The sequence below is a fragment of the Drosophila simulans genome, chromosome 3L (genome assembly GCF_016746395.2).
Source record: "Drosophila simulans strain w501 chromosome 3L, Prin_Dsim_3.1, whole genome shotgun sequence".
Taxonomy (NCBI): Eukaryota; Metazoa; Arthropoda; class Insecta; order Diptera; family Drosophilidae; genus Drosophila; species Drosophila simulans.
In genome coordinates, this window is record NC_052522.2 from 2,668,824 (window position 1) to 2,692,078 (window position 23,255).

The 23,255-nt window shown below is 43.8% G+C and overlaps 1 protein-coding gene across 4 annotated transcripts in view; it reads right to left on the reverse strand.

The window, feature by feature from the left end:
• The window catches only part of LOC6736521 (regulating synaptic membrane exocytosis protein 1), a 61,781-nt gene extending 38,936 nt beyond the window's left edge, over window positions 1–22,845 (reverse strand). For 2 of the 4 annotated variants that reach the window (XM_016170348.2, XM_016170347.3), the window contains exons 1-3: window positions 22,449–22,845; window positions 8,944–9,174; window positions 659–1,109 (exon numbers count right to left, since the gene is read on the reverse strand). In XM_016170348.2, coding sequence (XP_016030099.1) covers window positions 659–694 — 36 coding nt within the window. In that variant the 5' untranslated portion in view covers window positions 695–1,109; window positions 8,944–9,174; window positions 22,449–22,845. The remainder of the gene's footprint in view (window positions 1–658; window positions 1,110–8,943; window positions 9,175–22,448) is intronic. The other 2 variants (XM_016170351.2, XM_016170349.2) reach the window with 2 other exon arrangements.
• Between the last annotated feature and the right edge of the window lie 410 nt (window positions 22,846–23,255).

The following is a 23,255-nucleotide window of genomic DNA, read 5'->3' on the forward strand; positions in this document are numbered from 1 at the left end:
ATGTATAATTTTATTCCTTATTTTCCCCTTGCTGCCCGATCCCGAAAACAATTTCCGCATTAAAAAAGGGACACCAACTCGGGGCAGGTGCTTCGCAGGATAATTGAACCACTTCGATTGTTGCCAGTCCGTTTGCGTTTATTTTTTGTGAATTTTTGATATTTTTTGGGCTCATAAACAAAAGGGAAAATCAGTCGGGCGGGCAAAGCATTTAAAGGGCTTTTTAATTAAAAAGTTTTGTTTGCCCTTCCGACAGGCGTTTGTTTTTGAAGCCTGTTTGAGAAGGTCTTAGGCGATTTCTAATGCATGAACTTCAACCTGCAGCCGTGTTACGTTATGCAATTCCTCGGAATACTGGAAATTAAAAAATGGACGAATTCCCTAAATATATTCCATTAATTGGCTATGGAGAATGCTCAAAGAAGTTCTTAACGATTTACATTTAAGTGCGCACTTCGTGGGCAGAAGGCAAATGAATTAAAATTCCGCTTTTATTGCATTTCATTTGCTACTCATTATCATCGGGGAATAATAATTAAAGAATCACAACTGGCGAATGAAAATGAAATTAAGCATAAATTACGAGCTTCTGCCAGTGACAACAATGCTGGCTGGCTATGTGATTTATATATTCATTAAATATCGAAGTGTCACTTACCTTTTTCATGAATGACATCACATTTGTTGGCAACATTTTGAAGGTTGTTTTTACTGGCCCTTTCCTTGGTTGAAAATGCGTTTCTCGTTCGTTTCGCTTCTGTATTTAAAGTGCAATTAATCATGCATCCGCCGTGTTGCACGGTGCGTATACGTTATATACGTTTTGTTCGCTTTGTTCTGCTGGCCGCTGGTAAGCCGCTTTAAGTCATTTCGATTTGGATTGTTTTCGTTCCTCTTGGCCAGGTATTGTTTATTCTCTCCTCTGATGGCCATTTTTCACTGGCCATGTAAATAGGCATTGACAGGGGTATATTGGCATTCCAGTTCTGCATGTTGCGCCAGCTCTCGATCCAGATTGATTTATGTGTAGCTCTAGTTGCGCACTTGGCTTTTAATTAACTTTGGCCATAACTCACAAACGGTATTATTGCCGCCGGCTGCAGCTGCTCCTTTTGGCGGAAAAGCATGGAAAATAAACCGAGAAAGAGGCGGAAAATTATAATTAGTCATTTGGCAGTGGGAGAAAGTTGCACGCGGCGCTTAAAGTGCTCAACTCACGGACGTGTAATGGTCCGCTCGGCTTACACCGTACTTAGCCGGGCTCCATAAATTTCCCTACGATAACCATCAACAGTGTTTTGGGTTTCCCCGCTCCCCTGCAGCCAGCCCACAAGCCATCTCGCACACACACGCACATGCGGAAAAGTGGTGAAAAGTCGAGCGGCAAAAGTTTATAAGGCGGAAATAATGTGTCGCCTGGCATGCAAACGTCCCTTTTCCATTGACCTGCATAATATGTTGGCCCTGCTAAGTGGGTTACCCAACCAAGCCTTAAAGTTAACGCCCGAAAGTGATTTTCAATAAGACTGTTTGAGCCAGTCTGCAGCTGGAGTTATAAAGACTGAAATTCATTGCTGGCATATCACCATTACTCTTACACCTAGTATAAAACATTATGTCATGTTTAAACAACAAACTAACATGAAAATTACTTCGTACTCATATAATTCTATTTTATAGATAATCATATATTTATTTTTTCAATGCTATTAAAGGGGGACTATACACTTTTTTTTTACAAAACTATTTGGCTGCTGTGCTAAGCTCTTTGGCTGCCTGATAAGCTGCCCTAGATCCTCGCCATCAAGCAGTGCAATCACAATGCTTTGGCCAGCTTATCGGGCGTTCACTGCAGCTGGGCTGCACTGCAAACAAAGGGTGAACCGAGAGAACTGGGAAAATGGAATTATTAAATGAAATGACCCACATAGCAATTCAATTGTCGAGCTATACGCTCGATTTCAGCTGCATCGGTCTGGGGATATGTACTATTTATCTATATGTATGGATAAGCCAGTGCAATGGCATTTGCAATTCCCAATTCCCATTGATGTTCCCAGGACAACGGATTAAAAGCGAGGGATGCCGATCAAGTTTGAAGTTGAAAAGTTTGGCCAAGTCATTCGCACAGAATGCAGTTCGTTGACAAGGGCTACTATCCTTTTTTTTTTGGACATTGTGCGAGCACTTGAAAAGTTCATAAAAAGTCATTCGAGATAGATCCCGACATGGGGAATGTGTTTACGCCCAATGAAATACTCGTCTTCGCAACTCGCCAAATGAGCTGGCGGATGGCGGACGAAGTTTTAAATTGTATTTTGGGGAAATGAAAATTAGTTGCCGCTTGAAGCTGTCAAAATGCCAGCGACAGGACATGCATTCCGCGCAGCGAAATCAGGACGAGTTTCGGACGATTTTCGGAGGAAGATGTAAGGCAAAGTGTTACAAGTGTTTGCTCAGCAATTGGAGGTAGAGAGGCGGGGGCAAAGCGGAAAGGTGGGCGCGGAAAATGGGGTGAAAAAGTGGGCGGGCAAGCGACGACAGGCTCTCGTGCTTACACAAGCTTAGCGCGCAAGGATGTGCTCATAAATTGTAACTTTTCGTGGCCGTTGTTGGTGTTGGTAACAAGCATGAAATCACATGAGCACACACATTCCGAAATCAACAGGACGAGCGAGAGAATGAGAGAGAGAGGTGCTGCAGGACGACAGGACGCAAGGACGAGGCTGGATGCTGGCAAAGTTCCAGCCAACTTGGTCGGCTGTAGTTGGCACCCAGTTAATTAGCGCGAAATTGGGAGAATGAGTTTCCGAATCGGGGCGGGCTCCGGGCCAAAAGCGAGCTCCCCTCGGGCGCGTAGCCTTCGTCCTGTGCATGCTAATGAAACTGATCAGATTGCCATTAGCATTAAAGGTCGCTGAGTGTATGCGTGTGAGTGTGTGTGTCCTGGTGTGCGTTTGGTTGGAAATAATACATGCATTAAATAAAGTCCAACAAGATTTATAACCCACACGCTTAGATCCTGTGCAGCACCCCGGACCCAAGGACATCGCAATTGTCACGCACAGGCAAACAAAGCTGGGCAAAAAAAAAAAAAAAAACAACAGGCCGTAACCGAAGCAAATCGAAATTGAAACGCTCAAATATAAAAAGAGACTAATACACAGAGAGAAAAAAGGTTTAAATCAATTAATTATCACTTCATTTTAAGTTACTAACTGGGAGAGCTACAGCTTATAGTATGAGGTCCTTTTTAACTCAACAGGAATTATATCCTGCGAAGAACACACTTAGATTTAATCACTACGACATTTTTCTTAGTGGATGCCCATTTAGATTTTGTTATTTTTCCGTATGTGGGCTGCAGCAAACTTTCAATGTCCGGCGATTTATTGGGACTAACGTCGGACGGGGTGTCAAAGTGAATTGTTATGCCGGAACGTGCATGGGACACAAATGAAGTGCAGGCCAGTCCGAAATAAATGGAGCAAAAATACGGCAGAAGCAATTCCTCTGCCAAATGAAGCGCAACAGCCTTTCAGCCGGAATACCACCAAACAAAAAATTCACCCTGAGCAGCATCAGGTCCAATTGCAGTTGAGAAATCGCAGCGCAGTTCATAAATAAACCGGACAGCAGGGGGCATCGTTGGAACCACCAGAATCACCAGCAGTGGAGACCAGCTGGGAAACCGACCTCATGACTGGCATGAATGAAGCGTTGTCAACAAAGCCAAGCGATGAAGGATTTCCCCGGCGAGTCTGCAGATTACAAGCCCGGAGTGCAAGCCCCTCCGATTCCTTTCTTGTTGCCTTGTTGCTCGGCTTGTTAACACACTCCGTGTGCCGTTCTTATAGCTCGGAGTGGAGGGGATGCAGTGTATAGCAAGGACCCGGGCCCGGATAAGATGAGTGCCGAGTTACCCACTCCATCTTCCGACTACTTGAGGTGCCTGCACAAAAAGTGTGTGTGTCACTTGAAACTATGAAGAATCATAGTTTATCGATCTGGGAGGAAATTAATTTGGCCTGGCGAACAAGCGAAAGTTTGGAGGGGAAAACTTTCGAGAGCAGTGGAACTTTCAATGAGCGACAGGACAATCCAAAGACACGTGCAAGCTGCTTTAAATATACATTTTATGAACTCCAACTTTTCAACTAAGTCACTCAATGGAAAGAGTTAAGCCAGTTTATTTTGAATGGACATCGAATGAACGTTTGTTTGAGTGCTAGTTGTCCATTAGAAATAGATGATGTGTCACCTTATATATTTTATAAGGTTACCAGCCTTTAGTGTTGTATGTATCCAATCAATTAATTCACAGTAGATATCAGATTTTGGTACAGTGCCGCCACAACGACAGGCAACATTGTTGGCCGAACTGGATTTTTAATGAACCAGCGACCGCTGCCTGTTTGCTTCTGGTCATCAGGACAAAAGGACATCGGGACTTGGAACTGCCAAGTGGCAAGTGGCAGACGGAGGACTGGATGTCAACACCATCGCTGGCTAATTGACAGAGACGGGCTTACGTGGCGGCTACACGATCTTGGGCCGTGTTTCCTGCCGCCTCGAAAGTCCTTGGAAAGGTTTAATTGCTGGAAATAAACCAAAGTGGGGGATGGAATGCGTGGGGACTGGTCGAACAGATTGCCGCCACTGATTCTGATTGTGAATCGAATGAATCGGGCAGCACATGGCACTCCCATTGACATGGCCATTTCCATTTACAATCGTACTCAGGATTTTCGTAATGCGGAACACGTACGCGGCGAAATGAAATAAAACTACGCCCACTGCAAACGTTGAGCTTTTCGCAGGAGCACAAACAAAGGCTGGCAATCGTTTAAACTGCTGGCAAACTCAATTATTCAAATGTCAGGGGCGAGGCGGGAGTCATTGGAGCGGGGGGCGTGGCAAGGAGTAGAGAAGGGGGCGTGGCAAGGCTCATGTGCCTCAAGTGGCACTCGCTTTGCGGTCGCACACGACGATACTTGCAACCTGACGTTTAATCAAAGCCAAAGCAAAAGCCTAAGCAAGAGTCCTTCAGAAGTTTCATGGCTCGATTTCATCTGAAGCACCTTCGTTCTGCGGCGTGGCCACAAAACTGTTGACACGTCGTTCTCCATATCCTGTCGCCTGTATCCTGACTTTCATCTTAATTGAAATCGAATCAAAGTGTTTTCACTCAACAAATGAAATTGTCTGCTGCACGCATTGTTCGAGTGATCTGTTTTGGCCAACTGTTGCCACCAACTAATGACCTGGCATTGTGTTTGGTCCCGGGTTTTACACTCAATTTGCTGGTATTGTGGCTTATTGTTTCATAAATTATTTATTAGAAAATTTTATTTGCTCTTGGTCTCGCTCTCTTTCACATTGTTTGTGCCCCTGGCCCAAAGGGAATTGGCCCGGCATTGTGTGGGGATATTTGATTATGATTCCAGTTCGGAAACCGAAACTGGGACATGCACTTCACAATGCCCCAGAAGTTGCGTGCCACCATTTGGTCGATTGGATTATGGAACCAATATTGTCCAATCCAAAATGCGTTTGATTCCTCCTTCAGATCTGATTACACAAAGCTTGCTCGGGCACTTATTGGACAACGGACTCCATCGCCCGAATGTACCAAATGCTACAGTCAACATCAAACGACTGTGCGAGTGCTTAGCAAATATTACGCATACGCCCTGTTTGCTATTGGGGGAAATTACGCATACGCCGTGTGCACATCATACATTACGACAGTGAGAGAAAAATGGTAATTGTCCGCAAGTATTCTCGCATCTTGATACGATTTTCTAAAATATAAAATCTATAAAAATAGTTTTATAAAATATGCTTCGTACTCTGAAGTTTTCAATTCTAAAAAGAAATTACTAAGAAAAACATATTTAAATATCAATGAGATTGTTCTTCCACTGCACAGCAATAAAGCTCCAGCCAAATCAACTTTATATGGATATGGGCACAAAACCCCTGAGCGCACCAGACGCTCATTACCGCTTTGTAAAATGTGCAGCTCGACGACTATTTTCTTGCATGACAACACGCAACGCTGCCACGCCCCCTGCCCACGGGAGGATGGGGGCGGTTGGAAAGTGGAGACGTCGCATTTTCGCATTTATGGCGTCGCGCCAACGTGGCAACTCATTAGGAATGCGTGAAATTTGACACAGTCTCATCCGAATTTAAGGACGAAGACAGTACCTAATTGTCGCTTTTGTCGTAAAAGAGGGGAAATGCTGCTTTAATTCTTATTAGAACATCATCTCTACGCATCCTTTGAGTTATGTGCTGCAAAAACTTAACATTAATTACGCACGGCTGGCATAGAAAATAAAATCAAACGGAGCGTAGGACAAAAAGTGTGCGGTGTAAAAAGCGAACCTCATAAGAACAAAACCCCGACCAGCCAGAAAAAAGGCTTAATGGCCGTTAAGCGATGGCACGACCGTAAAGATTTCAGCGGACTGGGAAACAGAGAGCAAAGTGACCGCAATTAATTAACCACAAGGCGGCGAATGCCGCTGGCAATAAAAAATAATTATAATTATTTTCAGCAAGTGCTCGCCAAACGAGATACACTCATTAAACAAGGCCCAAAAGCTCGAATTTAGGTGGATACTTGGTAATAATTCTTCTAGATTAAAGAGTAACTCAGTAGGTTTGTGATTACAACTCTATGAATATTTTATACATTGCTTGAATATTGTACCATTTGATAAGTGTAGCCTTAGAAAGGATATTCTTTAGGCTGAAAACTTTCACTAAATAATACGAAGTGCTAGGCACTCGTTGCGTAATTAAATGGCAGGGCAAAGGTTAAGCTGTTAGGGCTGTCAAGGCCCGACCTTTGTGCTCGAACATATTGCCAGTTAATTATTCAGCATATGCATGAAGGATGTACCAATGTCAATGTCAATGTCGAACTGTCGGCAAGCTAAACAAGCCGTAAAAGCAGCTCAACGGCCTCATGAACTTTAGCAGCGCATCTAATGCGAATTCAATGTCGTTCTGGCCTTCTAACTTCTACCTTCAACTCCATCCACCCAGCTGCCTTCAACTCGTCCTTGGAAGGACGACCTCGTGGCCCGTCAGCAAAGTCAATTAAAAATATGAGCGCAAACTAAATAAATTGTCATAAATATGCTAAAGAGCACAAGACACACTTTCTGCCAAGGACATCCAGGCAACCTGCAACCTGGCCACCTGGATTTAATCCATTTGCTGTGGCTCCTTCTCAACAATACGCATAATCATGTCTACCATCGATACCCATGACTTGGGCGTATGCTGTCATTACAGTTATTGCTCGCACTGTCGTACTCCAGTTGTTGTGCTTACTTATCGTGCCACACATAACATGTGTCTGCGCTGTCGCAGCTGTCTGTCTGCGGTGCTGCAGGAACCCATTTCCCTGGCGCCTTCAGCTGTCTCCTCCGGACCCCAGTACCACCACCACAGCCATTCCGACATTCCCTGCATGGCACCACAGAGGAGGCGGAGTCCTGTGAATTGCAGTGCTCGGGGATTCACGGAGGAAAATAGCACAAAAGCAGGTCACCGCAGGATATTTCCACATGTTCCTACTTAAAGCGGAATAAAAGTTATACGGAAATATCCGAACTTACTATTTACTTAACAAAAAAGTCTCTGTTGGCAGGTATTTTTAATTGAAAAAGTTCATTTACTCATGAAGAATATTTATATGTTAATATGATAATAATTATGTGAAAATATATGAAAAGGCAGAGGATAAAGGAAATACTTTTTGAAAGGGGGAAAAATCGTATATAACCTTTCATTGCGAATGCAAATTTCAAATTTCAATCCTTAATTCGCTCGGAAAATAAAACAAATCTGCGCTGAAGGAAGGTCAAATGTCAGACCAGCAGACAGACACATATTTAATTCCCACAATTGCACACAATCCGCCCCACTAGTTTGCCCTTTGCTGCTTTATTATTTATGAAATATTCAGCACTTATATTCATTAATTTGATTGCGATCCGAATTGATGCATTTTTCATATGGTCTGTCAAATTGGTTTTAACTTTCTAGCGGGAGTGAGCGAATTGAAATGGCAAATTGGACTAATTCGGTCTGATGAAGCGCTAATTACACGCGATTCCAGCTCCGATTTCATGGTCGTCTGTCCGGGGCGAATTCAATTAAATCCGCGAAAGGCGAGAGCCTTGGGCCATATTGATTACAAGGTCGCGCAAAAATCAACAAGAGCCCTGGTAATTTATGACAAATCGAGGAAAGTAAACACCACCCTGCGTTTGATGTTTTCGTTGTGTAACATATTGCGCATACGCCGCGTGGCCAGTCACAGCCTCAAGTCATTTTTCATGGTAACGTATTTAACATACATATTAATCAAAGGCGGCGTGGGCGTGGCAAACCGCAGCGAAGGCATTCTGTTATTGAACCCCACAATTTAAATTGATCCGCCAGCAATGGCAAAGGAATAGAAGTAATTGCTGCGGTTTGCCATCCCAGGACGCGCAGATACTGAAAGACGCCAGCGGAGGCCATTATTCGACCGCACATCCTTGCCAGGACTCTCCACTCTTGGCCTGTGGAATGCCGCAGGCGTCGCATATTGTTCGGGTCCTCGATTGTGCAACTCAAACCTAATCATCTGCGCAGTGTAATCCCATCATTTGTAATGCATACTCACTCGGGGCTTACGGAGGGAGCACTGGGGAAAAATATGCCCTAATTAGTATATATTCTATAAAAGGAAACTTTTCGTATACAAGAAAGGAACACATTTGATATAGGTACTTAAAAATTATTTTTTTATAAAAGATTTCTATAATCAAATGATGAGAGCCCAAAGCTTGTCCTAGTTTTTTCCCGTGTAAGCCCAGAAATACCGCAGTAAGTTGTAGGCAGGCCTCTCACCTGGCCATTGTGGCAACAAATTACCTGTGCGATTTGATTTCATTTCCGTTCAGCCGCCACCGCCTTCAGTTTCATAAACAGACTCGGATTCGTGATTTCGACTATGGCTACACCTACGGTTCCAGATCCTTTGCCATCTAAATCATCATCAGCATTGAGTCGGCATCGTGCTGCTCGATTTGTTGTGCGCCGTCGATGTGCATTCGGTTTTTGGCTTCCGATTTGAAATCGGGCTGCGTGGCTGGGACTGGAGGTCTGCAAGGATACGAGCGGAGGGGAGTTGTGGTGAGCATGTCCTGGCATTAGACAGCTGTCGAATGTGAAATGTGGGGCATAAATCAAATGTTATATTCGGCCGGGCGGAAGGCCCTTCGCCTGAACGGCAGGCAGGCTGGCAATCCCTATGTTTCAAATTTATCAATTTTCATTCGAGCTGAATCAATCTTAGTTAACTAACGTAAATTTAATTTCCACGCTCCTCGATCTATAGTTTCTCTAAAGGGGATAATTGTATTATTTTAGAACATTTTTGCTTAGCCTAGGAAATATGTAAATTTAATTGAGCGCTCGTGACACTTTCCATTATCGATTCTGTTTGAATGGACCCTTGCGAAATACCCTCTCTATTAATACTTTATCACAACAGCTGACTTTTCTCCATTTACTCCGGGTACTAAGTACCTACTAAGCCCCCAAAGTGCAGGGAAAGTATATTTCTATCATAAATTCGGCTGACTTGAAAACTTTTCGACGGCTGTGGCATTTGCGGCCCTGTTGCTGTTGCTATAGCTGTAGCTATGTGTATACAGAATATATATACACAAAGATATATACTAGATGTGGCTGGATCTGAAGGCTTCTTGTGGCTGTTGTCGTTACTCTCGTAATTATGAAAGTTGGCCAACTGGGCTGCGGTCGCGCCTTCCCTGGGGCATTCAAGTTCCTCACAATGGTGCTCCTTAATTTGGCGCCCTAAGTATGCAACAGCAAATTGTATGTGCGGAAATTGAAGGATACCATGGCCATGGTGTGGGCATATTTTTTGGCGCAGGACATCCTCATTACGTTCAAGTGGCACATTCAGAATGCAGAATTTCTGTGGCCAAAACTTTGGGCGACTCGGAGCTGTGTTGTTATAAGTTTATTTAAATTAGTAAATGAGAAATGTAGTTGTTGGCCGGAAGCTGACGATGTCGTTCGTTGTCAGGCCAGGCCGTCGACAGCTCGAAAAACAAGGGCATAAATTACACAAAGGCATCTGAGGATGTCTAAGTCCAACTACGAGTCCATTTTCGACAGCATCAAAGTCACTCAAGCACACGGGCCACAGCCGAAAAACTTGGCCGAAAGTATGCAAAAGCCAGGCCGGAGTGAAATTATGAAGCACTGCCAAATTCGTTGAAATTGCCAGACTGCCGGTCTTCCAGTCAAGCAGTCAACCAGTCGGTTAGTCAGCCAGCCAGTCAGACATCCTGGACGAACGTGCCGGGAGCTCTGCGTCTGGATCTGGGCGAAAAGCTAACCCTGGCCACGTAGCCACTTCACTTCGATCCCCTGCTAACTTGTTTTGTTCAATCAACAACAGGGCTATATTGCTATTGCCAGGCATTGTTGGTGCCCCCCACCCACACCCTTCATTCGGCCTTCAGCGCCGCTGTCGCCCGCTTGTTTGTCTAAGTGAAGTGAAGTGTGCCAAAGATATTTGCGCCCGATATGCGTCCAGGCATTTCGGGTTAAGGCCTGCTCCCAGTGACTCCCTTCAGCTACAGCTTTTAGTTGTGCACTGCGAGAAAAGGCCATACAAGTCGCCCAATAAGTAACAAACATTCGAATACGATAGTATCTCGATCATATTATTACGACAAAGTCAGCAGTTTTGAGGTATGAATTGCTGTTTGTTAGTAAATTATACGGTATAAGTATCTACATATTGTTCTCTCTGCAATCGAATAGGTAAAGACATACTTATGGGCAAATGACTGTATCACTCAATAGACGGAATATGACAAAGAGCGTACTTTGGCTGATGGAGCAATAACCGGGCTGGCAAACAAGTATTTCACTTGAAGCGCCGCCCTGTCTAATGAGCCATCCTTTCAGCCGGATTTCGCTTCCTGGCGGCGGAAGAGCACCGGACACACGTGTGCCTTTGATTTGAATGCGACAAAAGAAATTAGTTCCATGTGCAGGGGGCTGGGGAAGCGTTCAGGCTCCAAGGATTATGTGTAACGAATACAATCAGGCGTGAAGTCTTCTTTCCTTTCTTACGATTCATGGCTTCTTCTTGTCTTAATAGCTTGTTTTCAAGTAGCAGGGCTTGAGATGAATGACTTGTACGTAAAATCTCTAGGGGCTTCACGAAAGTTGTTTAGGTGTCATAAAACATTTTACAACACAAATCACAATGAAAGGCAAAATTAAATTTTATATTGCTTTGTTTTAAAGTCTCTGGAGATTATATGCAGACTTGTACTTTTCTTTGGCTCTTGACCCAAAAATAGTCGAGTTGGTATTGAATTGTATGGTACAATTTATGAATTTAGAATCAGATCTGCTTTGTGACATTGCTTGGCAGCACTGGTCGAGCAAACAAATGCTGCCAATTAGCAAGGACTTTATTCAAATGTTACTGTAGAATAAAGAAATTTTCTGGAAAATATTTTTAGTTTTCCTATGGCAGCAAATTAATAAATTCCCAGAAATTGGTTTGGGTAGCGGTAGCTTAGCCCAGTTTTTATCCAATCATCAGTTATTAGCAGCCACTCTTTCCGAGCAGGAAAAGCTCAGAGTGGAAACGAAAAAAGAAAACCATTCACTTGTGGAGCGGCATTCACTTTTTTAGGCGACGTTTTAGCCATGCGAGGACGAGAAAGGCAGACAAAAAACACTTGATTCATGGCCGCACTTTTTTCTACGGTCCACCACTGACTTGTAGGCAACATTCAACGAGGCGTGGATCCTTTCGCAATCGAGTCCCTTTTGATGGCCTTTGTGGGTGAAAGGCGAGCTGTATGTGCAAGTGGATGTGTGTGTGGATGTGGATGCTGTGCGTTGACGGCAAGTTTCACAAATGATTTCACATTTTTGCATAAATAAATGTCAAGTGTGCGCCGGAGCATGCGGAGAGTTGCTGACAGTTTTCTAATAAACCCGAAGGGAGAAAGAAAACAGGATAATCAGCGCGCACGACAGGGATAAAGAGGCCGGAGCAACAAGTTGTGCACAGTATATGCTATATGCTACATGGCATATCCCCATATCCCATATCCGCGTGTGTGTGTCCACTTTAGCCTAGCAATAATGATAACCTTGGCTGCCATGATGCCTGCCATTTTTCAAGGCCCTTTTCCCACATGAAAACGACAATTTCCATTCCTCTCGACACTCGACGTTCTGGCTGGGTGCTATGGTTATTTTAGGATTTCCCAGCAACGCTGCCAATTTTAATAATGTTTACTCAAGGCGTAGTCCCAGATCATATTGCCTCCGCCGCCTGCCTCACCTCGAAATAAATAATAATGGAGGGGCAAGAAAAGTAGCCAGAATGCAGCGAGGCATGCCAAATGACAGCTGCTCCAACCAGCACCACTCAAGTTGTAATGGAAAATGCCAGTACCTTAATAAGCAGCCCATAGGATGCAGCACGCTATTGCAGCGGAGAACTGACAATGCTCCTACGTGTTTTTCCGTGCCTGCCTCGGGGTGGAGACACCCATTGGCAGTCCTGCCATCGCACCCATTAGACCCCTAATTTATATTCCGCCCATCCGAAAGGGGTGCGTCCAGAGTCGCATTATCCCTCTGCCAGCAGCCGGCAGAAGGCATTTATATAAATATCATTTTAAGCTGCCACTTGCTGCAGCTGCTGCCTAATGAGCGGATTTAAGTGCCCCAATAGAGGTTCTCGGCACTTCCGGTTCTGGGAAACGTTTTTCCGCACTCCAGTTGATTCCGGGAAAAACCAGGGCTGCAACTCATAGTGTCGCAGAAGCGTCAACTAGTGGAATTTATCTTAAAGGGGAGTCTTCTGGGAAAACGAGACGTTCTCGGCAATCATGATATCGAAATTGAATAGTCCTTGAGTGAGGATTTTAGGGCACATCAATAGAGACGAGAATTTTTGGCAATCAAATTTCAAAATCTAATATTCTTTGATGATTTTTTCCATTGCCATGCCGAAATGTAAATCAGAGCACAATGCGTGTCTTTACTCCAGATATTCCAGCTCAGATTTAAGGAAAATGAGCTCAAATTGAAAAAAAAGTAGATATACAGAATATTTTCTATACCTTGCAAATATTTAAAATGCTTGTGCAGGTCAAATATATTTTTATAAAATAACTAACCAGAAATAGTGATTTCTATTCAGTAAGAAAATACCTTTATTTGTGTTTTTTAGGGTTTCTTACAAAAATTCCTCACAGTTCGCATAAGCAATTCGATTTTGTGCCCTTTCCTTTCCAATTTCTCTCCTTATTTACAATAAAAAGGAAAAGGCTTTGATTTGCATGCGGGAGTCTTTGAGCTGCCTTTGTGTGCCATAAGATTTTCGCCCAGAGGCACAAAAAAACATATTGCCTTCATGCGTTTATATTGGAAAATATTGATTTACCTGCTATCAAAGACAGCTGCGACCTGCTACGACTCGAGCGAACTAGTATTTGTGTTTGCACTTGGTGCGAGCCACAATGCCAGGACCTTAGATCCCCGCTGCCAGGATACATGTGTACTGTGTTTGATTTCGCCTTTATGCTCCAGTTGCCAGCCATAAACGCAATAATCAATACGGATTGCCGGGGCGCAAAGTGCCCGGATGGCAGGATACCGCAAACGATTCGCATTCACATTCACATTCACATTCGCCCCGTCCATTTCCATTCACATTAACATTCGCTGTGGGAGTGGGAGTGAGCCTGCCAGTGTGGCCAACGCCGCCCGAGGGGATCAACAAGTGCAGCTAAGGCCACATCATTAACAGTTGGCGCGCCACTCAATGTCAAGGCAACTTGACTGCTGGGATGCTTATACAAAATACAAAGGCGTATGTTCGCACATAGCCACATTTGTATGCCTAAGGTCACGAGGGCTAGACGCACCTCAAGTATTTTATTTACAGCGCCCTGGCTGAAATTGTGTGTTTTTAGGAAGCTTATTTCGAAAGACTTTTAGTAAAATGCCGCTGAATGCCATTTCTCGGTTTGGTTTGACCTTAGCAATGATTTATTTTTTAATAAGGGTGCAATCCTTGCCCTTGGACCATTGTCTCTCAAAAGATAGGAACAAGTTATGCTTAAGTTTCAGTTACTTTCACTGGTAGAATAATCAGTATTACTAAGTAAATAGGCCCAGTTTATAACTTGAAATGGTAACTGTGCATGGATTATTTTACGCTGTATTTAACACACACTTTTAATTTACACATCGCAAGTCACAGATTCACACACTGAAGTGAAGAGCACTTAATTAAAATCTGAAATCTTTGGCGCTTTTTTTTAAGATGCTTTGTAATCAGATTTGTATTCAACATTTCACAATGTGGAGAGCAGAATCGGCATCTCGTTTCCAGAAACAGTTCAACCTTTGACCCAGAAAGCCGGAAAAATTTCGCTGAGTAAATCTGACAAGCTTCACTTTCCCACGCAGCTCGCAGCGGTATTTTTAGAAATGCTAATAATTCACTCGAAAAGTGTGAGCTGCGTGGGCTCCGATGCCATACATTTCTGACTTAATAAGTTGACAGGAGCAGTCAATCAGGGTGGTGGTGGCTTCCACCTACGCAGTCACATGTTGACGGAAACTCAAAGAATTTCCCCATTTTCCACGCCGCACATCCTGCAGCCGACAGCTCATTTTAAAATCATTGTTAGATCTGGCGAACTGTATTTTTAATTAGCCCAAGGACCCCGCTCAACGGGCTGAGGAAGTGATTTCACTGCTTGGCACATGTTAAATGCAAAATGGCTCATAAAATCCACCAACTAATGCGCTCCACAAGTTACACGCATTTTGGAACTGCTGCCTGTTGCTGGGATTTTTTGGGGGGAAGTGAAGGCAGGATATGCTATTCGGGTGGTTAAATGCGAATGTAGTTCCCTCTGTTTGTGCAAAACGTTACTTTGCGCAAAATTATGCAAATTTGATGTGCGTTTTGTTTGGCAAGAGCACCGCCTGCTGTGCTTGTGTCTGTGGATAGTGGATGGTGGGTGCTTTGTGGGTGGTTTGCGGGTGGTGGTGCCTTCACCGCATACCGAAAAGACCTCGGCAAACATCCTGCTGTGCAAGTTCCTCGGACAGCAGACAAAGTGCATGGCAAACAGAGCCACTTGGAAAACACAGCACACACACATGGCCAAAAACAAACGAAAGTTGTTAGAAAGAAACCAAACATTTGTTTTCAACCATTCTCGAGCTCAGCAGCCCCAGCACTTTAAGCAAAACTTCAGGTGCAGGTCCTTAAATCAATGGCCTCCAGCAAAATGATTCATTCCCCTTACCCCCGGAGTAAAAAAGGACTAATCTGATCAAAGCGGCGCAGCTAGCAAAACAACGAAACAATTTCTGCAGCAAATGGAAGAAAAACACGAGAATCCGGCCAAGTTTTTCGGGCCTTTGAATTCGGCTTCGTTTGTTGTGGGTGGCCGGGAAAATCGGGAAACGAACAAGCCAGGACCTTGTAACCGGAAACCACTCACACAATCGCACTCGCACACACACACATGCACACGGGATGGCAAATAAACTGCTCATTATTATGCAAAGTTTTCAGTTTTTCGCTATCTGCGGAAGTGTAAGTTGAGCAACTTCACTGCGGGCAAAAAGACTGACTTAAAATCGTGGATAGCTTTCTTGAATGGAACAATTTAAATATAGCTGCTTTAAAGTGAGAATTTCGAAACTTTTCATGCATCCTTTAAAGATCTTTTAAATGAAACGAAACATTTTACGTTCGGTTCACGTTTAAAGCATATCCTTTAAATAAAAGTATGTGAAATTTTTGAAGTACAGTGCTTTGCAAAACATATATACAAAACATCCTTTCTATTTGGCCATTTAAAGTAGTTTTAAAACACATTTCTCTCTCTGTTCAAGGGCCGCCAGGAGCAACAGTCGGTCGAATTACACACGCCAATCCTCGATTTAATTGGCCCACTATATGTTTGTAAGGGGAGTGGCCCAAACAGACGTTGGCATATGGCCAGTCAGCCGACCCCGCGCTTAATATGGTCCTCGTCCTCGCTTTCGTCCTCGTCGCCATTTTCATTCATTTTCTGGCTAAGCACACGCCTGGGATTTGGCCTGGCTGGTGGGTCGACCAACAGAAATGACTGCACATAAAGTGAACTAAAGTCTGCGGCAAAAACGAAATACGGAATTCAATTTCCCGGGAATGGAGCGGCCGGAATTTTGGCAAAACGACGCTTAATGCGCCACAAAAATGCTGCTGCGCCATGAAAAATGAGCCAAATAAAAAGGCAAAAAGAAGTAACGAGCTAAATTTAAGCACATATTTGATTTATGGCCAAGCTTCGCAGCCAAAGTGAAAAGTTTCGAGTTGTGCCGTTTGGCTTTGCCAATTTTAAGGCCCTGCGATAAGACGAAGGCTTGGCACCAATCAGCATATGCACGGCCCCGCAAACAAACACAAGCAAAGGCGCACTCAGACAAACAAACAACGAGCACTGGGGAAATCCTTTCCAATTGGTAGGGTGTCACACGTACAGCACTGGAGCAACAATACATTTGAAGCCCGCATTGAGTTCACTACGTTGAGATACCTCTCATATGTGGGTTTAATAAGTGCCCCCTAATATCTAGCATCGTTCTAGTGAAGAGAAATATTACGCGTACGACAGGGTGTCCCATCGATATCATCAACAATGTGTATTAGCAACATCATATTTCACATCCTAATTCATTGAAATACTAAAATGCCAAGTGAAATCTTCGAATTCGATAGAGAGTCCTTTGGCCCACCCTAATGTGGAGCCACCCATATAGACATCGCCGCACCGAGAAGTATGCAAATGTAAGCGCCCGTTAAACATGCCAGAAAAACACGCCTCAAAAACAACTGGCAGCCAAACCAGAACGTAATTGCCTCGTTTCATTTTTAATAACTGTCAATCCTTTTGGCTGTTTCTGGGAGCGGCAATTGCCCAACCGGCACAACCGCCTTGTAATTTACGTCCTGCACATGAGCTGTGGCAACATCGCGGTACAAGGATACCCACAAAACCGCAGGAGCCGCAGCCACGAAACCAGGAACAACAAAGCGAAAAAATGTCGACTTTGTAGAGAACACCCAGCGAACACAAAAAGCCAAAAAAAAGTTGCGCCAACTTGGGGATGCGATACTAATACCCTACGATGGCTGAGCTGAGGCAATCAAACTAAATTGAATACATTTCGATAAGGAAGTTAATGTCTTGGGTTGACAAACAAGATGAGAGATGAGCCCGAATTGAGGGGAATATTTATGCAATAATAAAGCTTCCCTGCTCCCCAAAAGAACGCTGAAGGTCTGCTAAGTAAATGACTTAGCCATAAAGGGTATTTTATTGTCAACGAACCGCAAATAGTTTTTGCCCCTTTCCGTTTTTACAGCGCTTTTCGGGGGTCGAAAACTTTTGCTTAGCTCGTTTGATAAATGTTTGTGCCAACTTTTCGCCAAACTGTTGCTCGGCGCTCGGTTTCCACATTGCATTGTAGCGATATCGGTTTGTGTCAGCCAAAAAAAGGGGAGAAAACGGCCAAAAAATAAGGCAAATTTACCTAAAACTTCTGGTAAACAGCTCGCTGGCCCAAGGTTCCGCTCGGAAACTTTTGCATTTCTGTAAAATTACTTTCGATTTTCAGTTAGGCCATCTCAGGGCCTCACCTTTTCTGTTGTACTTTAAGCTCAGCCTGTTGCCCGCTGGATGGGCACATGCATTAATCATCTCGAGTACACAACAGGGCCAGCTCAGCCAGATCGTCCGGTTCAAAGTGTCAAACTCCCCTGTAACCGTGACCCTTGGGCGCCAATTACATTAATCAAAGCACAGAGCGTAAGCTGCGCTCATAACACGACTCTTAGCTGGCTCAAATATTTCATTAGGCCAGCCCAGCCCCAGTCGATGCGGCAATCCACCCGTAGGAAAATCCACTTCAAGCTCCACCCACACAAAGGGCATAAAATGTCAATTTTGCGCAGAACTCAGAGCTAGAACGGCCAAACAATGCGGCAAATTTTCTTTGCCTACCGTGCACAATGAGAAAGAGGTCCTTTCATTTATTACAAGGACCAAAATGCAATATATTCGCATTGAAAGCGGTCGAAGAGGAAATCAAACCATATCAAATCTATCTAGAAAAGTACATGGTTATAATTTAAATTAAAAAGAATTGTTGAAATGTAGAAATGTTTTTTTCCAAGTGTGGTTGGGCTGGGAGGATTGGAAGGGCGTCAACAGCCAGTGGAGCCATTATCAGCTGCTTTGAGCGATTACACGTTGGGAGAAGGGACTGGGAAAGGACTAGGAGGAGCAGGAGCAGGAGCCGAACACCTAGGGCTGAGTTGGAAGCGGGTCAGGGTCGCGTTTAACAAAATGTAAACACAGGGCGGCCAAGTAGCAGAGCCTTGGCTATCTACCTTCTGTCACTGTCTGCCTGGATGGCCTATATATCCTAGGTATCCTATTCCCTGCTCCTCCTTGCTTCTTGTGGCGCCCGGATATTACAGATAGTCCGCGTTACGGTAATGGCAACGCCAACAGCCGGCGGACAACGCAGCTCCAGAAAAAGACCTTAAATGGCACAGGGAAATTGTAAAATTTGTAGCATTTTGTCACTGTCCCTTTTGCGGCGATTTGGCCAAGTTAAGACAAGTGGGCAGAATCCCTATGGATTTCGCAGGCTTCCTAGCAGAAACATCTAAATTAGAATGTCAAATAAAAATATGTGTTGGCAGAAGGGACAGGTAAATAATTTTACGTAACACAATAATTAACTTTCACAGTTACTTAAGTAAAAGTACACAAAAATTAGTTCCAAATATTAATATAGTCTATAGATATCAACTGAAACTCCAATTTAATTTATTTCGGTTCCGTCAAATAAATTAAAAAGCTGCAAGACATAAAAGTAATTTACGTCAAAGCTCTCTTTAATTCACTCAAAGTTCGCTGTATTTTACGGGAAAAATTCAGCATTTCCAGGATTAAAATCGAGCGAAAAAGTGTAATTTATTTCTGCCAGCCAACACTTTTTTTCCACCCTGGAGTCGGATAGTTGCTTTTCATGGGGCCGTAACGAGAAATTGTGTTTCGGGACATAGTCACGCATCCACGTATGCAAATTACCAGTGAACAAGAGCTGCTCCAAACTACCTACTTCCCAGAACTGTGGGCAAACATTTTAATTGGGAATTCGTCGAGCCGCAGAAAGTAAATAGAGGAGCGTGCAAACGACAAGTGAACGGAGCGATTTCGACTGCACGACAGAATCCTGCTGGAAAATGTGAGTGGGGCGCAATTCACCCACCCCCACCCAGTGCTCATATGCTTCAACTCCTTCCACTTAGAAGCCTTCGATTTTTTGCGTAAGTCTGCACTTTGCACAGTTTTGCATGCGTAACTTGCAAAAGGACCAAAAAAAGGGAATGGCCTCCGAGTTTCGTGTTAAGTGCCAACGAAATTCAATTAGTTAAATTCCCCACTGAAAGCAATAAATATTAAAAACAAAGTTGTACATCTTTGGATGCTTAGAAGACTGATCAGCTATATATAATATAATAATATAAGTAATAATATAAGCCCGATTTAAGGCCGAAAAGATAGAAAGTCAGCTAGATATTTCTTATATGTTGTCTTTAAGCTTAGTTCATAAATCAACAGCATATTTTTATGAATATCAAAGTGAATTGAATGTTATGAGTAAACGCATTAAAGCAGATAAGAACCATGTAAATAAGCGGAGGTTTTTACTCTGCACCAGTTTTTTATGTGTATATATCAAATGGGATGTCGACATAAGGCCAAATACAACAAATGTGAGCGACTTATTTAAAAATGTAAAATAAATATTTGCGCTTGTGGCCAGCATCATTCACTTTATGCGCTTTATGTCGGTTATTTGTTTACGCGTTTTTTATCTTTGGCCCGCAGTTTTTTGGTTATTCTTTTTTTGGGTCCTCCGCTTGTTTACGTCCGGAAAACCCGGTCAAAAGTCGTCGACGGGAAAAAATTCGCTCACTTTGCTGCTGCTTTATTAAAAATTGTTGTGCAAATGAAGCGGCAATTTGGTATTTTGCATCTCGCAATCCGAGAGTCCGGGAATCGTTCATTATTCACAACACACGCCGTGGAGAGATAAGTCTGGAATCCTCGGCACAAAGTTAATTAATTTCTGCTTTTGATTAAAGCGCAACCAGAATGAGCAGAGTCTGCTAGGCAGGGCCAAAACAGAGGGCCTAATCCTTTTGCGGGCATCCTGGGGCTGCACACGTGCGTGCGTGTGTTGGTGTACTTGATGGGCCAAGGATATAAGGATATAAGGATACCAGGATGTGCCCCGGGCGTGTTGAACATTTTAAACACTTTGACTTTGCAGACGACATTAATGAATACATTTCGACGGGCACACACATGGGTGGGGAAAGCGGGCTAACTGGCCATCGTTCAGTTGTTTAAAATGCCATTAGGCTCGCTGGGCCGGCCAGCCTGTCAGCATTTGCCTGCTGTCCATTTTCCGGCTTTCCCCCGCTTTTCCGACCCAGTTTTCGGCACGCTTTTGCACACATTTTCCCTACGCTGCGAGCTGTCAGCATGCATAACTGTTGCTGTCAGGATTATGGCTTGTCATATTATGTATTATAGAGTCTTTTATTTGCTTTCAATTAAAATGCGTGTGTCACTCGGCTGCGCATATAAATTGCCAACAAAATAAGACGCAAATTTATGCAAACGATCCGAATGAGTTTTCCTTTTTTTTTTCATCAGTTTCGCCTAGCATTTGTTGTTTTGGTTAACTTTTCCCTTGTCTTCTTGTTGTTGGCGATTTTGTGGGGAAACTGAAATGAGTTTTGCCGCTTGATTTGCATATCCGCTCAAAACAGGAAAACTAAACAACTTTGTTTACTCCTTTCGAATGCTATAAAAACTTTCGGCGAAAACAGTGGGAAATATCAATACAAATTGTGAGTCTTGTAAAAACAATCAAATGAATTTGTAAATTATGACATTGACGTTTCACCCTTCAAATGGGAAAAATACATTCCATGTTCTGAAATATGAGTAATATTTAATGGATAAAGAGAAAATCCAAAATTCTCTGGCTTCCTAAATCTGGAATTCACTTTAAACCCAATTTTCGCTTTGCCCGCTGAGTGTGGAAATCCAATAGAATTAAGTTTTTGTAATAAAAATCAAGCGGATATTAAGCTAATGCTCCTGACCCTAATAGCTAATATCTCTTCGTTTTTAACGCTTTTTTTGCTGTCTGTGCGGGTGGACACAATGCTTATTACTGATTGATAGGAATCTAAATTAAAATGGCATAATAAAAGCACTTTGAAGCAGACCTCGACCAGACGCGATGGCAGGTGTAAGTGCAGGGGCTCAGCTGTGGGCTCAGGATCCGTTCGAGTGGAGCGGCGCAAACTCGACCAGGGATTAGGGCCAAGAGTAATGACAGTTGGCTAGCCAGGAGCAGGCATTAGCCAAACCTCACCCCAGCCATCCCAACAATCTGATTGCCATCGATACGCCAGGCGGGTCACGTCCATAAAGTCTCAATCGCAGAAATTGCTGAAGCAGGTGCCGAAGACAGCTTAAAGTTGCTCCTCATCCTGGACTTAAAGCTCGAGCAGGGAGATCCAAAGAGAGGGCTCCGGGCAGATGCTTAACTTAATTATAAATTAATTAGACGGGGCCCGGCAACATCAAAGTATCAATAATTAATCGCCTTGATAATGTTTTCAATTTCTTGCTTCATTAAGTTGTTTTATTTTGCAGCCTGTGAGGTGTTTGTCCGCCGTCTTTTCTCAAAGCCCCCAAGGGCTAAGACATAAGCCTGGTTAATACGTTTGGAATTAGTTGGAGGGGCCAGGACCAGGAATCAATACCTTTTGTGTAATGGTGTTTTATCAAATTCAGACAGAGACTTCTGCAATCCATTTATTCTTTTTGCAAGCACTTTTCCTGCCATTACAAAGTTGGCAGTAACGACTCAAGGTCTTGCAAAATTCTCAAGTACTTCGAAGTTTTATAAGAAATAATAAAAATACTGCTTAATTGTTCAAGTTTAGGGTGGGGACTTCTGAAAAAATAGCCTTGCCGTTTCAAATTTAAAAATCCTATTCGTATTTATGAAATTAATTTAAGAATTGGCAGATATATTCTGGAACATGTGAATGAGCAGTGAGCACAGACGGAAATAAAACTGAAACCGGATGTGCGCCTGATGGCCAGACCGGAAATTAAACTATTTGCTAGCCTGCCACGCGAGTCCTTTCATAACAACCATTTTTGGCACATACGAATTCAACTCACCTGCGCGTCTAAACAATTTTTTTAGATTTAAAGTGAGAGTAGTACTTATTGCGAAATGTATATTTTCAGGTAGCGTGTGTTAAGCGCGCGGTTATAAATTTATTCGTCACTTCTTCTGGCTTTTGTTTGGCCAACAACACGGCTACGCACACACTCACACACGCACAAAGCACACACCGTTACAGCAGCAGCAACAGCCAGGATACCCACACTCGCGCACACGCACACCTTGGCCGGGAGAAGTTAGAAAAGCTATAGCTCCTATAGCCTGGGTTCCTGGTTCCCAAGTACCCAAGTTGCCAAGTTCCTGGCCACAGGATATGTCAGCCTCCGCGTTTGGTGTCCTGCTCGCGAGACGGCTCAACTCGAACTGTGACGAGGCTGGCACTTTTGGTCCTTCGAGCCGAAGCCGTGCGCTCTCGCTTCTCGCGCCCTCTCTGTCGCACGGACGCTCCTCGGCATAGCCGCCTCCCTGTCGCGCACTGGAAGTCCTGCCAGCCACCAGCTGGCCCAGCATTAAAAAGTAATATCAATTTCCACCTTGCGAGTCGCACACGAAGCAACAGCTAAGCGATTTCCCTGGATGCGGATGCAGGCAGCTGCGAACGTCGCCTTTCGCACATGCCCCGCCCCCCACGCCCACGCACTTGCCACAAGGTGCGCGCTCTCTATCCATCCGCTCGGCCATCCTGCCGCCGATTTCGGTCTACACGAGCGGACAAGTGTACCCGAGTGGAGACTTTTCATAATTGTTGCATGCCCAGCCATGATGCTGATGGCCATCATGATGTGGATGTCCATGGAGAC